Source organism: Alligator sinensis, unplaced genomic scaffold, assembly GCF_000455745.1.
Source record: "Alligator sinensis unplaced genomic scaffold, ASM45574v1 scaffold1510_1, whole genome shotgun sequence".
In the NCBI taxonomy this organism is placed as follows: Eukaryota; Metazoa; Chordata; order Crocodylia; family Alligatoridae; genus Alligator; species Alligator sinensis.
The window spans coordinates 115,968-132,054 of NW_005842654.1; the positions used below are offsets into that span (position 1 = coordinate 115,968).

Sequence of the window (16,087 nt, forward strand, 5' to 3'; positions counted from 1 at the left end):
CTCTGGAATTTTTTTTCCTTACATTCTTCATTCTTCCCAAAGCAAAGTGCATATAGTATTTGGCATGGGTGATGTGAGAAAATACAGCATTTACCTTCAAGGAAAACCACTGAGCTTCTGTAAGTCCTAACTAATTGCCTGTCAAGCATGATGGATTTCAGGGAGTTTTTACATGGCCCCCTCCTCGTCCCCTGCTGACCCTTCAGGGCCAGCCATGTAAAGACTCCCTCCTCAACTTGCCCCGCCCTGCACCCACCCAGGCCTGCGCAGCCTTCCTTCTTCCCTGCCATCTCCCCCCTCTGTGCCAGCTGTTGTCAGGGCCCCCTTTCTGCTCCCCTCCCTCCCTGCTGGCTGTTCTGGCAGGTGTCGGGTGGGGTGGGGTGCCCTCACCATGATCCCCACTTCATCCTCAAGCAGGGAGGCATGGGGAAGCCCCATTGCTCGGGCAGCTGGGGCGTGTTTGCTGCCATCACAAACTTCCCCAGCAGCAGCTCAAACTTGGGCCTGTATAGCCAATTGCAGCCTACCCTCTCACTGGCGCATGCACAGTTGGCCAAAAGTGTTATGGATGGATGGACAGACAGTCAGACAGAGACAGGTAGACTAAGCCCTTCATTATATTAGAATAGACAACAAGTGCCTGGAGGATGTTTGGCAGTTCATAGGGTCTTTCTTCCCTAGGAGTCTGTACTTATTCTGCATGGTGGACACATGGCAAACTTATTCTTACTCTTTCTGCTGCATTAACTTGACATAGTGTGGGGTGACAGTAATTTTATCAGAAGTATTAAAATGAATTTCTTCTCTGATTTGGGACCATATTTCATAGGAAAGCAACAATTTTGAGGAGGCAGTCTTCTTTTAAGATGTCAGCAGCAGATGTATTGATATCATCTCATCTGCTAAACCATGTAGAAATGTGTCTAAATAAAGATATCCAATTGGATATTAACCTATTTGTAGATTAAGAACTAATAAGCAAACTTGTATGGAATGCCTTCTAAATTAATAAAATATAACCGTAACTTCTGTTTGCTCTGTATGTATTACTTGAATTTTACAGATTGCAGACATGCTAATGTGAATATTTACATTTTTGTGGTATAATTTTGAAACTTCATTTGTAAAACATCTTTGGTTTTAACTGACACTTTTTTCTGTATTTTTACCTAACAATGGAACAGATGATACAGAACATTATTACAACTGAAGGAGTTTTGCAGGTTTTATATTTTTGGAGGACTGCATATTTGTCAGTCCTTTGACCTCTTGCCTGTGTCACTCTGCCTGTCATAAAGTAAGGTTTAGCTACATTGGCCTAGACGTGTTCCTGTTTTGCTCCATGAGGATTGCTATTTACTGCTAGTTCATGTTATTTTTCTTTCCCCTTCTTGGCATAGCTGCCTGTCATGTGGTGGGTAGAATCAAGGCTGTAGCATCTTTCTATCTACTTGCACAGAAGGTGGTGGCAGTCGCTACATAGTACTGAACCTCCAGATCTAAACTTTGAATGGACCAAGCTTAGGAGCATTAGAGATTAGGAAAGTCTTACTCCACTTGTATACTGGGTCACTTAACCTGCGGTCTAAGCCTACTGTGGATGTTCTGTCTTTACTATTTTCTTTATATAGTCAATCAGCAGTTTGGCATGTTGTTTGAATTTTCACTTTGCCAGAGTGGGAAGCAAATAAAAATTCAGTTGGTGGAGGCTTGAGGGGCAGGTGCGATACCTGCAATTCTCTGTTCCTCATTTGCTAAAAAAAATTACAGATTTAGAATGCATAGTATCATTCTGTATGATCATTCCATATAACAACCTTGTTTTGACGGATGAGATGAGTTTGTGTTTCTTGGTGCTTCTGTTGGCTTGTAATTTCAAAAAGAAAATACCACACCAGTTATGTTACAGGAGGTTTCTTCATGCTGATAATCTGCAAATTTAAAACTCAAACTTTGGTTAAATACTTTAAATATACCACAAAAGTCTGAAGAAAATTGTAGGAAACGACCTCCTTGGAAAGAAGCCCTAAGGCACTCTTACATGTGCTCTGGGGTGGGGGGCAATGCTTTAATTAGAGTGCTCTTGGAACCACTCTAATTAAAGCATCACTGCATCTCATGTATCAGTGTCCCTGCACTTAAAAATGGTGGTGAGGATACTTGAACTAAAGTTCATTTGACAAACTTTAGTTCAAGTGTCCCTGCCACCATTTTTAAGCGCAGTGATGCTGATGCATGAGACACAGGAAGCTGCTGGAGTGTGGTAATTGCCACACTCCAGCAGAATCAATTAATAGAGTCTGCTTTGACATGCTAGAATTCCAGTGTGTCGGAGCAGCCTCCCTGCTCACATATAAGCACCCTTAGATATTAAATGGTCTTTGCTTACAATTTTCCCAGGTTTGTGAAGAATAACTTGTTTTAAATATCACTATATATATTTTTATTTTTCTATAATGTTGGCCACCCAGCACAACTGATGCTGAGCCAGAGATTGACGATTCAAGTCAAACACTAGGAACACCCATACATCCCATCCTGATCTCTGAGATCAGCCAAAAGCAACCTCCCACAAGTTTTTAAGTCATTTTGTTTTCTTGTTCATTCTCCTGTTTTATAAATTATTCTATCTTCTTATTGTAAGCTGCCCTTAATTTTGTTAGAAAGGGCATCATACAAATTGAAATAATAAATAAATCAATCTCATTATTTCACTAGAACATTATCAATCCTGTGCAGCTAAATTGGCTGTTCTGCATATGTGGTTTTATTTCATGTGGAAGCTAATGTTGTGACCCTTCCTAGAAAAGATGAGAGAGAACTGTAGGAGAACAGTATTTCTCTAAAAATATCAGCTCAGTGTGCAGCAGGAACCAAAAAAAAGCTAATAAAATGTTTGGCATCATTAAGAAAATTGAAAACAGAATGAAAATCATCTTGCCATCATCATTATGCTGTTCCATGGTGTGCCCACATGTAAGTCTAGTCTTTGCATCTCAGGAAATGATGTAGTAGAATTAGAAAAGGTAAAGAGAAGTGAAACCACAGTGATTGGGGACATGGTGAAATTGTCGTACCAGGAGAGACTAAAGAGACTAGGACTGTTCAATTTGAAAAGGAGAAGGGTTAAGGGGGATATGATAGAGTTCTGTGAAATAATGAAGTGTGTGAACAGAGTGAATAAGGAACTGTTATTCACCAGGTGCCAGAGTACTAGAATTAAGAGAGACCCACTGAATTCAGTAGGACACCATTTAAAACTAACAAGAGAAAGGACTTATTTTTTATGCAGCATATCATGAACTTGTGGAACTAATTACCACAGGAAGTTGTAGATGCAGATACTGTAGGTTCAAAACAGGAAGTTATAGAAACAGGTAATATAGGTTCAAAAAGGGACCATACAGATTAATGAACAATCTATTATTAGTTGTTAAATAGAACAGAAGTGTATCATCTGGCATTTCTAAATCAGGGGTGTTCAATCTCTGTTCAATATTTAATATGCTTAAAACTGTGGGCCAAATACTGCCCACTGAGCTATGGCATCTGGCCTGCAGGACACTCCATGGTTCAAGAAATTTATCAGCAGGGGAGCAGTGACAGTACTGCTGCTCTCCCCTGCTTCCAATTCCACCCCCACCCCCATGGGGCCAGGTTCGGGCTGGGCCATTTCCCCTTCCCCTGTGCTGCCAGATGGGGCCTCACCGTACCTTCTCTGGTGCTGGTTTGGGACCACTGGTGAGATCCAGCCTGCAGACAGACTGAGCACTGCCCATCTGGCCTGTTGGCCAAAAAGATTGGGCACAACTTCTTTAAGCTAATGATGATGGATTCCAGGGAGAGTAATGAACAAGGGGTTAGATCACCCTTTGATTGGGGGCATCAAACTCGCACCAGGCCAAATCTGGACTGAAGGGACTTCTCAGTTGGATCTGAAGGAATATAAGCAACTACAGTGAGGCCACATTTGGGCAGTAGAGTGGCAATGAGAACATAGCTTAGGACCATAGGGTCATAGGTAAATAGGAATGGAAGGAAACTTATAAGGTCATCTTGTCTAGCCCCCTGCTCAAGGCAGGGCCATCCCTGACTAAATTGGCCCAGCCACATGTCTGTCTAACCTGCTCTTGAACCAGGGATGGAAATTCTACAACCTTCACAACTTTCATTGGAATACATTAATGCTATTTTAAAAATGTCTACTTTATTAGGAGGGGGGTTGCCAAGTAATTACCTGCTTCTCATCTCAAATTTAAGAACATCTTTTAACAGTGACATCATAACATTATATTGTAAATTTTGGGAAGAGGTCAAATGCCAATTTTCTAATTAAAGCATTATATAATTATCTTTATGGAAACTAGTAGAAATAATTGTTTCAGAGATTTTTCTTAAGGTACTTTTGGGGGACTTTGTTTATGGAATTTTTATCATAAGTAAGCTGAGGATGTTTGACTAATTAACAGGTGTGGGAGTTACCATTGCAAAAATTTCTCAATGGCTATGGTTCTGTTTTTCATAAAGAAAATGCATTCTTGTTAAAGCTAGGCATTGACTATGTGTTTCTCCATTTTCATTAGAAGTGTTTTTGTTTTTGTTTTTCCATATGACCCGATACCAAAAATAAGGTTAATCTGTTAGGACTTGACCAGTTTTAAGCATATTAAATATTCTTAATCTTTCTAATTATGCTAAGTTGGTAGAATGAAGTTATAAGTTACTTTACAAAACAAAATACTTGAACAAGAGTTTGTAGTCTATAAATCCTCTGGGATGTTGGACCTCTTAGTCTCTGAATTGATTTCTGCCGCCTCTTAATTTCTGATTTTAATTTTTTTTACTGCCAGATTCTCCCCCCCCAGTTCATTGCAATTTAGTAAGTGGCTACTGAACATACGGAAACATTCTTTCAGGAAGTATTATTCAGTTTGTACTTTTTTATCCCAGGTGTGAGGAAACTAATGATCTTACTGTTGTCTTTATAGAAAGGCCATAGGTCCTTAGTCTATAATATCATTTAAATATTCCAGTTTATGTATAACTACTACTTCCTGTGCTTTGGAGATTTTTTATTTTCCTAAAGAAGAGAAATTTCTCAATTCTTCAGAATAGAGAGTGAAGAAGATGTAACAGTAAAATATACAATGACTTGCCACTTGCTGATAGCTGTTGGTTATTTTTTAAATCCTAAGTGAATAGGTATAATTTCCATTGTAACTTTGTAGAAAGTGAGGATATCCAATGCTCTTTGAGTTCATTGAGACACTACTCGTTCTTCTAACCCATGGGGATTAGTGGTTCTACTTTATAGAAGAGATTCATTTAAAATGTAATAGATGTTTTCAGAAATAGCTCTGCTTTCAGAAGTGCACCAGAATTAAGTGAACAATATTTAGGTGTATAATAACATGAGCTTATCTCCATTTAAGGAAGGGAGGGGCTTGGTTTATGCAAGTCTGAAGTCAGGCAGAAGCAAAGCCAGGAGGTTACTTCAGAGATTAATTAGTTCAGAGAGGCATGGGCTTTTGTAGGCAACAACCTACTTCATCAGATGCTATAGGTCAGGGGTGTCAAGCATCTGGCCTACAGGTCTGATCTAACTTGTGGGGATATGGCTAGCAGTGGGTGTGGCCTGCCAAAGTCTGTGGCTCTGGTAGTCATGTCCATTGGTTGCTGGTGAGTGAGCAGGGGCTGTGCAACAGTTCTCACTTGTCCTCTGCCATTGCTAGGAGTCACATGGCCTGTGGCCACTTGCCCTGCTCACTACTGCCATGGTGGCTGCTGACACCACCCTGTGCCAGATGCAGCTTATGAGGAGTCCTGCAGTTAGGATCTGGCTCAGAGCAAAAGGTGAATTTTATACCTCTGTTATAGCTCATGCCTCTTTGAACCAGCGAGTGTATAAGGTGCCATTGTGCCTTACCTTCCACTTAAGGAAGGGAAAAGACCACAAGAGACTGAAATTTCGCTCTTCATGCCATCTCTAAAAATTTATTGTTGATGCATGGCTTTGCTTTAGGCAGAGCTTTTGGATGCAGAGTCCTTCCTTTCCAGCATTAATTTCTTGTAGTTACTATATACCTTCTCCATTATATTGACTCAGTGGAATTAAGTGAAAGGAAAGGTATAAAAATGAAATTCTCAGTGTGTTTCTTTATCATGTTATTTAAATTGGTACTCATTTTTTCTGTACAGCAGTTCCACATTACACATAATGGAAAAAATTGCGGACATTTCCCATCTAGTCCTAAAGGAGCGGTGCTTGTAATTTGCCTTTCGCAAACTTATTTGCAGGTCACGTTCCTCATACTACTCAAACATACTTGCACCCATCCCACCTTCCTTCTGTGTACAGAATTGTGACTGCTGGTTGTTAGGTTTCATTTTCAGTGTTGCTGTTGATGTAACTGTTAAATACTTTGCTGTAGGACCAAAAGAAAAACATACGTCCACCCAGAATAGTGCATGAGTGACTACATCCTGCTAGTCCCTAGTCGGATAGACAGGAAATTCAAGTGACACTCAACACAGTTTAATTATAGACAAAATCCTGACAAAGTAAACAAATACAAATTATTTTCTGGTAATCTTAGGTGTTGCTTGTAATACTAGTAAATTTAAACTTTTCAAATATCAGTTCAGTTTTGAAGTTGATGGTGTTCCTTTAAATAGCTATCAAGACACAGTAGACAAATTGGAGAGAGTCCAGTGGAGGGCAGAGAAAATGATTAGGGGGCAGGGGTGACTTTATGAGGAGAAGCTGATGGGAACGGGGCTTATTTAGTCTGGAGGAGAGAGACTGTGAAGGGGATTTAATAGCCTTCAACTACCTGAAAGGTTATTCCAAAGAGGATTGAGCTAGACTGTTCTCAGTGGTAGCAGATAACAGAACAAGGAGCAATGGTCTCAAGTTGCGGAAAGGGAAGTTTAGGTTAGATATTAGGAAAAAACGTTCTTCCTAGGAGGGTAGTAAAACACTGAAATAGGTTACCCAGAGATGTTGTGCAATCTCTATCCTTGGAAGTTAAGACCCAGCTAGACAGAGCCCTAGTTCTCTGTTGGGGCTGGTCCTAGTTCTAGTTGGGGCTGGTCCTACTTTGAGCAGGGGGCTAGATTAGATGACCTCCTGAGGTCCTTTCCAACCCTAATTTTCTATGATTGTAGTTGTTTTTAATTGCATATTTAAATATCCAACCTTATTAGGAACCCTGCCAGATCTTGTAAACTGAATGGAGCCAAGCTGGATGGGAGTGTTCTAGGGACCATTGGGTGTTACAGGAAGGGGTCATGATTTACTGATGACACTTATCCTTTTTAGCTAGTAATAAGCACAAGTCCAAGAATGGTATTGTGGGCACTGTTTATCTGGAAATATCCATTGAGATGGAACTTAAAGCAAAAGATCTGATAGTTTGGATTCAGTAAAGATTCCCTGCCACTTGTAAAAAAAAAACCTAGTTTAGGTTATTAAATTTGATATCTAATAGAAAGTTCACTTTCTTCTTAAGCAGTTTGACTAGACCTTGTATATTTGTGCTAAATTGTTTTGCCGTGTTGCTTTGTGCTGTTTGCCATTTTCATGCTTTATACCAGGGTTTGGCTGAATTTCTGGGGGGTGTGAATTGATTTGTGTGTAAGATACAATTGAGTATTTCAAGAGTGCTAGAAAACCTTGAGATGAAACGTACAAAAGCTGTTTTGTTTGTAAGTTTTGAGGCTTTAGAGGTAACGCCCTTTAATTTTGAACAGGCAAAATTAATATTAAGAACAAAATACAAGACCGAATATAGCTTGCCTTTGCCTCTCCTTTGCAAACTTCAACAGTGGGGGCATTCTGACAAGCTGGTCTTTCCTTTGCTATGGAACCGTTGCAACCAGACCTGAATTGGGGCAGGAGTAGCAGTAGCACTGAATTGGTGACAAAATACTGCAGTCTCCAGATGACACAAGTCAGTTTCTTTGGGTCCACACACACAAAGGAGGATGAATAATGATTCACAATATGATACAATTAAGTGGGAGATGGCTAGGTTTTCTCCATAGTTTCCCCATTTCTTCACTTAGAATCTCTTCATCCTGGAGATACTGTCTGGATAAATAGGTCCTTTCCTACATGCCTTATTTTCCCAACAATATTGTTTTATCTCCTCTTAGAAAAAAGGTTTCCCAAGAGAGCTCTTCTTTTTAACGTCTCAGTAACCCTCTTTTTTGCCTGCAATGGCAAATCTCATTTCATTCCTACTGTTGGAGAGAGTCTCTCAAATAGCTGTAGAATCCAACCTGGACCAGCCTAGTGTTTGAAGTTCCTTTCTGTGTTCACATCTCCACTTTTCAGAAAACACTATGGTTGGAAGTGAGGGGGAAAAGTGGGATTACTCTTGGGGTGGGGAGAATTGGGTTACTTAAGAATCATTTTTGGAAGACACTGTTGGGGATGACTAGGACTCCTTGTTTATGTACAAGTTGAGATTCTGTAGAATTCAAGAATTCTTGTAAATTCCCATAGTTATGAAGTAGAAAAGGAAGTGCAGCCTTCTTGATTCAAAACCTGTTTAAGCTATATAAAGAGATAAGTTCAGGGACCAGTAACCTTTTTGCAGTGGTGGCTCAAATTAGCTCAACTTGGTCTGAAGGTTGGCTGCCACTTGTAAAATTGGTTGCTGTCACAATCGCTTCCAAACTAGCTGCTGCTGAAATGCGACCTCTGTCCCAGGCCAGATGAAATCTCAAGATCACTTAGTTTAACTGTCTTTCTTCACCGTAAAACATTTCAAGATTAGGGATGTTAACTAAAGCTGCTTGGAACTTTGAATTTGTTTTGGAGAGATTTTGAGGTTTTGACATGCATTTATTCCAAAATACAATGAAAACAAATTCTTTTTTATATTTTCCACAAAATTAAGATTCTAAAAATTGTTCGAAATTTCATTAAAGAATTTTTTTTTTTTTTTAGCAAAGACTGAACAACTAAGTTTTAAGCAATCTAAGTAAGAATTGCAGTCCTTAATTGCTTGTTTTCCCTGCGTGCCCACGTGCTTGCGTATCAGTTATGACAGTGTGTAGACTTTATGCCAGGAAAGCAAATGCGCGTTATTACATTTTAAAAACCCACTTGACTACTGTATAAAACCAGATTCAACATTTAATATTTATTTTAATTAATTTCCTATCATTTATCTCCAGGATGACTCTCAGCAGTCTCCTGGAGATTTGTATCTAATTCTTGGAGACTCCAAGGCAATCCTGGAGGCTTGGCAACCCTAAGTGAAGCGTGAGAAGGAGCAGTGGCTCGTCTGGGGGTGCAGGGGTTGTGTGACTCCCACTTCTGTGCACACCTCCGGGGGAGGCACTGGGAGACATATGCCCCCCAGATCTGTGTGTGGGGGGAGGGTGGGCTGCTGCTGGGGGCTGGGCCCAGTGGTGGTGCCAGGCTTTTCTCAGCAGAGGGTTGTGCCAGGGCTGTGCTTGGGGTGGATGGCAGCAGCGCTGGGAGGGGGACTATGGAGTAGGCTACAGCTACCTCAAAATTCTCTGTAGCCCCTCTCCCAGTGCCACCACCACCTGCTTCAAGCACAGCCCTGGCCCAATCCCCCTGCTGGGAAGAGCCTGGCACTAACCTGGCCCCAGCTTGCAGTGGCAGCCTGCCCTTGCCCCATGCACAGATCCGGGAAGTACATGCCCCCTATGCCTCCCTCAGGTGTGCGTGCAGTAGTGGGAGCTGCTCCCTCCACCTCCGCCCCCAATGAGCTGCTCACGGCTCTGTCCCATGCCCTGCCCTGGCTGTGCAGCCCCTGCCCCAGCCTCAGCCCCATTCCTTCCCTCACCACAGGGGCCTCTATCTGTCCCTTCCTCCTGGTCCCTCCCCACCCCCCAACAGACTTATTAGCTGCACACTGCTCTCCAAGCTGCCAGGCTTGCATATCAGCAATCGGATTAGTATCCACCAATATTTCATAGACATTAGGGGCTGGAATAAACCTTGTGATATTGAGTCGAGCCTCCCCACCATAGGCAAGAAGTCTTGCTGGGATCCCAGCAAGAAAAATACCCAGATGTTTTTTGAAAGAGGCTGGAATAGGTGCTTATACCACCTCTGGGGGGAGTCTGTTCCAGACCCTGGACACGCGCACCCTAAAGAACTTTTTCCTTGTGTCTAGTCTAAATCTGCCTTCCTGGAGTTTGTGGTCGTTTATACCTTGTTATCCCTTGGGGAGCTCTGGTGAACAGCTGTTCTCCCAGGTCCTGATGTACCCCACTTACATAACTGTAGGCTGCTACCAAGCCACCCCTGAGCTTTCTTTTTTCCAGACTGAAGAGTCCCAAATCCCTCAGCCTCTGCTCGTATGGCCTGCCCTCCAGGCATTGGATCGTATAAGTGGATTCTCTGGACTCTCTCACGCTTTTCCATGCCCCTCCTGAAGTGGGGGGCCCAAAACTGGATGCAGTACTCCAGCTAGTTAATACTCGTGTATTGACTCATTAATAATTGGCCATCAGTATCAGCCCAAAAAATCTTTATCAGTGCATCCCTAACTACAAGTCCATTAAGTTGGGTCATTGAATTCAGCTACTTTTTGTGCTTCCAAAAAAGTGGGTTCCTTCTTTTCCAATAACATGTTTTACTATAGAATGTTTTTCAGGGAGCATGACAAAAGTTCACAGGTATTTATATATAAAAGTTTTGCAGACTGTAGATGGAAATGTAGAATTTTCTTGAGCTTTCTGTGATTAAGTACCTTTTAAACATTTCTAAAAAGCTCCATTTTTTTGTTGAGATGGTGTCATAACATGGTTTCTATAAATTGATCTTTACTGCTGTTTTGCCATGCTACCTTCTGCTTTTAAAAGTAATTTAAATTTTCAAACTCCAATGTTATGTTTTCTGGTAACTGAAATGTAATGCTCTTTTTATAGTGAAACTTCATAATATAAAGCAAAACTTCTAATAACTTTTTTAAAAAGGAGAAAAAGATCATATAAAAATCTAGGGCCTGATTTGTCAGAATTGCTCATCACCCACCGTAACCATGGATTTAAGTAGAACTTGTAGGTGTTCTGCAGCCCTTGAAATATTTCAACTTTGTGCTGAACACACTTTCCATGCTTTTAGCGAAATTATTGTTTTTTCCCCTCCTGTTTTTAGTGCATTATGTAAGTTGTTGGGTTAATAACACTTGAATTCATTAAGCAGTTTTTCAAATGGTAAAGTAATTTATAATGTATAAACCCCTCTATTTTTCCTTTGCAGTGCCTGAAGATGACGACAAAGCGGAACTTGTTTGTGCGGCTGGTGCCATGCCGCTGTCTGCGTGGGGAAGAAGAAACTGTTACTACGCTTGATTACTCTCACTGCAGCCTGGAACAGGTGCCTAAGGAGATTTTTACCTTTGAAAAGACCTTGGAAGAGCTCTATTTAGATGCTAATCAGATTGAAGAGCTTCCAAAGGTAGGTTTATAGTGTATTGTTTGTTTGTTTTGTGAGATGTATCTTAACTAGAGGTGCACTGATATATTGGTAGCATACAGATTGGCACTGATAAAAGGAAAATTAACATTATTGACTATCTACTTTTTTTGGCCAATGTAGCCAATAATGTCACCGATAAATGCTGTGTGCACATGCACAGCCGCAGAATGCGTATGACCAGGAATACAGCCAAGCAGCGTGGAGAGCAGAGTCTGCCGGTAAGTCAGGGGTGCGGGCGGGGGATTGAGGCCCTCACAGTGAGGGAGGGATCAGACATGGGCAGATACTGCCTAGCCAAGGAGGTGGATGCAACCCTAGGGCCAGAAGTGGGGTGGGCCCACGGGCGGCTCATCCACAGTGGGTAGGGAGGGGGACAGCTCCCTGCCACTCCCTCACATTTGTGTGAGGCAAAGATAGGCTGCGGGCTCAGGGCCAGGGGCTGTACAGGTCTCTTTCCGGTTGGAGGCTGGGCCTCAGCTGTGCTTGGGGCAGATCAGGGGCAGGGTGGGTGGTGGTAGCACTGGCAGGGGTGGCTACAAGGTGGGCTATAGCTACCCCAAAATTCACTGTAGCCACCCCTTCTAGCACCGCCGCCGCCTGCCCTGTTCCCACTCACTCTCAGTGCAGCCCTGGCCCAGCCCACTGTTGGGAAGAGGCCAGTGCAGGCCCAAGCCAGCAGTCCACCCTCACCCTGCACACACATCTGGGGGGCACATGCCCCCTGTGCCTCCCCCAGGGGGTGCATGCAGCAGCAAGGGAGCCACCTACCCCACAGCCTGCAGCTCTGTCCTGTTTCTGGACCTGGGGTCGCATCCATCACCTTGGCTGGGCAGACCCTGCCCCTGCCCCATTCCCTCCCTCACTGTCAGGGCCTTAATCTGTGACACCCCCCCCCCCACATGCTCCTTTCCTCCCCCAATGCCCCTTCCCCACACAGACTTACCAGCTGCTCTCTGTGGTGCTGGACTGCATTCCTGTAAATCGAGTATTGAATTGGTGTCGGCCAATGTGGCTTGTTAATAATCGGCCATCAGTGTTGGCCAAGAAAATCTTTATCAGTGCACCCTTAATCTTTACCCTGTTAATTTTCTATAGTAACCCTATTGCTTTATTCTATCAGCAGGTCAGTACTTATAAAAGTATGTGGTGTCACATGAGGACACTAGCCATGTGACATGCTTATTTTATTTAGCTTGTTGGTTTAACCTTCTAAATGTGATACTGGAGACGATTATGTTGCTTTGTTTCTTTTAATCTCTTATGATATATTCAATTATCTCTTCTCTGAATGAACTAATATACACCTGCAATCTGAAGATATGTCTATAAGGCATAGTGGTAATAATGTGATGGGAGTTTTTACTTGGGTACTAGAAGCAGGATAGCTCTGTTAGTGCTTCATTCTCTTCATTAACTAGCCTTGCTTGCTTAGCATGTGCTTTAGATACATTTACACAGTGGAGTTTCCTGAACTAACTCAGAATAAGCCAGCTCTGGTATGTCTGCATGGCACTGCCTTGTGCTATTATAGGCATTATTATAGATTATTACAAATCACTCATTTTCTTCAAGTCACTATTTTTACTTGGGTACATGTCCACAGAAATTATTTTGAAAGTATTTCTAGTTATTTGATAGATTCAGAATTGAAGAGCTGGAATGTTGGTTTGGCAATTCAGGTGTATAGTCTGGAGTTTGTCTTCAAAGGTTAGATCTGACAATGCTGTCATTTTACAATGAAGTTTCAGAGACCTTTCTTAAAGGTACAAACACTCATGGTAAATTGTTACTATCAAGCATGTTATCTTTGAGAGAACTTAGTATCTTGTGAGTGGGTAAGAAGTGTTCATTACCACATGAAAAAGTTATCATTGTGAAATGCTCTGTTACCTTCTTTGAAAGGTTGATTATGTTCTATAGATTAATGGCTTTTAATCATTGAAAGTCCAAGTGGCATAAGCTAATGAGGAAGTTAAATTTCTGACTTACCTAGAAAAAGACAGTTTATAGTTCATTAAAAGCATTGGCCTAAAGTGGGGAAGCAGTGTTAAGCTACTTTTGGAAATCTCACAGTTAAGTGCCTTTGAAAGTCTGCCTTGGGAATCCACCCTTAAACTTTTAGTAGTGCTATTCGTATATTACCAGTGGACATTTTATCAAAGATATTTTGGGGTCTGAAACGTCTGATATTCCATTTATCTGTATCCACCAAAAAAGTATTTTCCTGCTCTCATGTGGCTGATTGGTTTCATACGTTTTTGATTTAAAAAGCCTTTTGCACATATCGCTGAGACTTCATCTGGCTTTAACTTGTTCATGGGATCCTAGTACACACATCCTGTTAAAGGTAATGCAAAGACTTAATAAATTGTTGCACTGAATATTAAAAAAAAATGAAGTAGTAAATCTAACATTCATTTTTTAAGAAAATGACTTGAAATTTACGTTCCTTTTATATGAGCCGCTCTTGCTGCATAGAATCTGTAAACAATTGATAGTTGTACTCTAGCTGGACATGAGGAGCTTCTTCCACACAATAAAAGCCATTCGTAAGCCATGTTCCAATGGCCCAAACACCTGGCAAACCAAGCATGGCTCTACCCTTCTCACAGGTAATGTATCCATGAAACAATGCCAGAAGGAGCACTTCAAGATTCTACTCAACTCTGAACCTGAGGTCTCATCTGTCACCATCAAGTCCATCCCTCAACATGCAGTAATAGAATCTCTTGCTGATCCCCCATCCTTCAAGGAAGCCTGGTGTGCCATCACTCAGACCAAAAACAACAAGCACCAGGACCAGATGACATTCCTGCAGAGGTCTTCAAAGCTGGTGGAACAGCACTAGTGCAAAAACTTCACCAACTTCTCATCAAAATATGGGTTAACAAGGAAGCTCCACCTGACTCAAAGAATGCCAACATTGTGGCCATCTTCAAGAAAGGGGGCTAGTCAGCGTGTGGGAACTACCAAGGTATTGCCCATTGCCAGAAATGTCCCTGTTGCTGAAGATGTCCTTCCAGAATTCCAGTGTGGCTTTAGACCATCACGGGGTACCACCAACATGATTTTTGTTGCACAACAGATCCAGGAGAAGTGTAGAAAACAGCATCAGAAGCTATTTATAGCATTCATTTATCTAACCAAGGCCTTTGACTCCATCAATTGTGAAGCCTTATGGAAAGTGCTGGCTAGGTTTGGTTATCCATTGAAGTTCATCAGGATCCTCAGGCTACACCATGATGGGATAACCACTACAGTCCTTTGCAATGGATCAGAGACAGACCCATTTACCATCCATACTGGTGTCAAGAAAGGCCGCATCATCACCCCAGCCATTTTCTCCATCTGTCTTGCTGTGATTTTGATTCTCATCTGTGGCTGCCTTCCTCCCAGAATTGGGGTTGGTCAGCTTTTCAACCTGCAGTGCCTTCACAGCAAGATGAAAGTTACCAAGATTGGCATTGTCAGCCTTCAGTACGGTGATGACTATTATCCTCACGCACACTTAAGACCGATCTGCAGTCCATCTTTGACCTTTTTTTAGGTGCCAGTCATAGCCTGGGACTCTCCCTTAATACTGGGATGACCAAAGGTGCTCCATCAGCCTGCCCCAGCACAAGCTGCCCCCCTACGCCACAAATCACTATTGGTGGAGAACTCCTGAAAAATGTTGAGCACTTCCCATACCTTGGCAGCCACCTCTCCCAGTCAGTCAGTCTTGATGTAGAAATCAAACATAGGATTTTCTGTGCCAGTATATCCTTTGGAAAGCTGCTTTGCCATGTCTTAGTTTCCATTTGCAGATCTTGGTTGGCAAAGATCCTGATCTACGATGCAGTAATTATCCCCACGCTCCTCTACAGGTGTGAGATGTAGGTGACATAGCAAAGCCATCTTAAGCACCTGGAATAGTTCCTTCAGTGTTGCCTCAGGAAGATCCTTCACAGTACTGCACGAATGTTAGCATCCGCTCCGCAGCCTATGTAAACAGGACTGAGACAAACAAAGATCATGAAACATAAACTCTGCTGGGCTGGCTGCTGTGTGTGGATGGCTGACGCTTGTCTCCTGAAGCAAGTCCTTTTCTCTCAACTCAGTCATGGTAAGAGGATCTGTGGGGGACAGAGGAAGCATTACAAGGACACCCTGTAAGCCAGGAGTGTCCAACCTTTTTGAATGTGGGGCCAGATCATGAACTTTTTATCACCCAGTGGGCCGGCAAGCCATATTCAAAGACCTCACAGGAAGCGGTATCACATCACCTCCCCCCCCCCCCCCCAAACGAAAGTACAGTGTTTACTTTAATTTCCCGTTGTAGCACCTTGGGGCTCAGAAAACAGCTTGAAGGGCCACATGGCAGCCTGCAGGCCGTATGTTGGACAAGCCTTCTGTAAGCATACCTTAAGAAGGTTGGCATCAACCTTGCAAACTGGGAAGTGCTGGCTGGTAACAAGTCTCAATGGTGCTGCACCATACATCAAGCTATAGTTCACTTTGAAGAGAACCATCTTGCCCAGGAAGCTGAGAAACAGCAGAGGAGGAAGAAAATCTCAAAACATCCTGGCCAACAGCTGTGCACTCTGCCCCCCCCCCCACCCCCCCGCCGCCCCGACA

At 42.5% G+C, this 16,087-nt stretch overlaps 1 protein-coding gene across 1 annotated transcript in view; it reads left to right on the forward strand.

The window, feature by feature from the left end:
* The window catches only part of ERBIN (erbb2 interacting protein), a 182,687-nt gene that overhangs the window by 26,668 nt on the left and 139,932 nt on the right, over positions 1-16,087 (forward strand). Inside the window, exon 4 of the mRNA XM_014524730.2 lies at positions 11,252-11,449. Within this exon, the coding sequence (XP_014380216.1) occupies positions 11,261-11,449 (189 nt within the window). The 5' untranslated portion in view covers positions 11,252-11,260. The remainder of the gene's footprint in view (positions 1-11,251; positions 11,450-16,087) is intronic.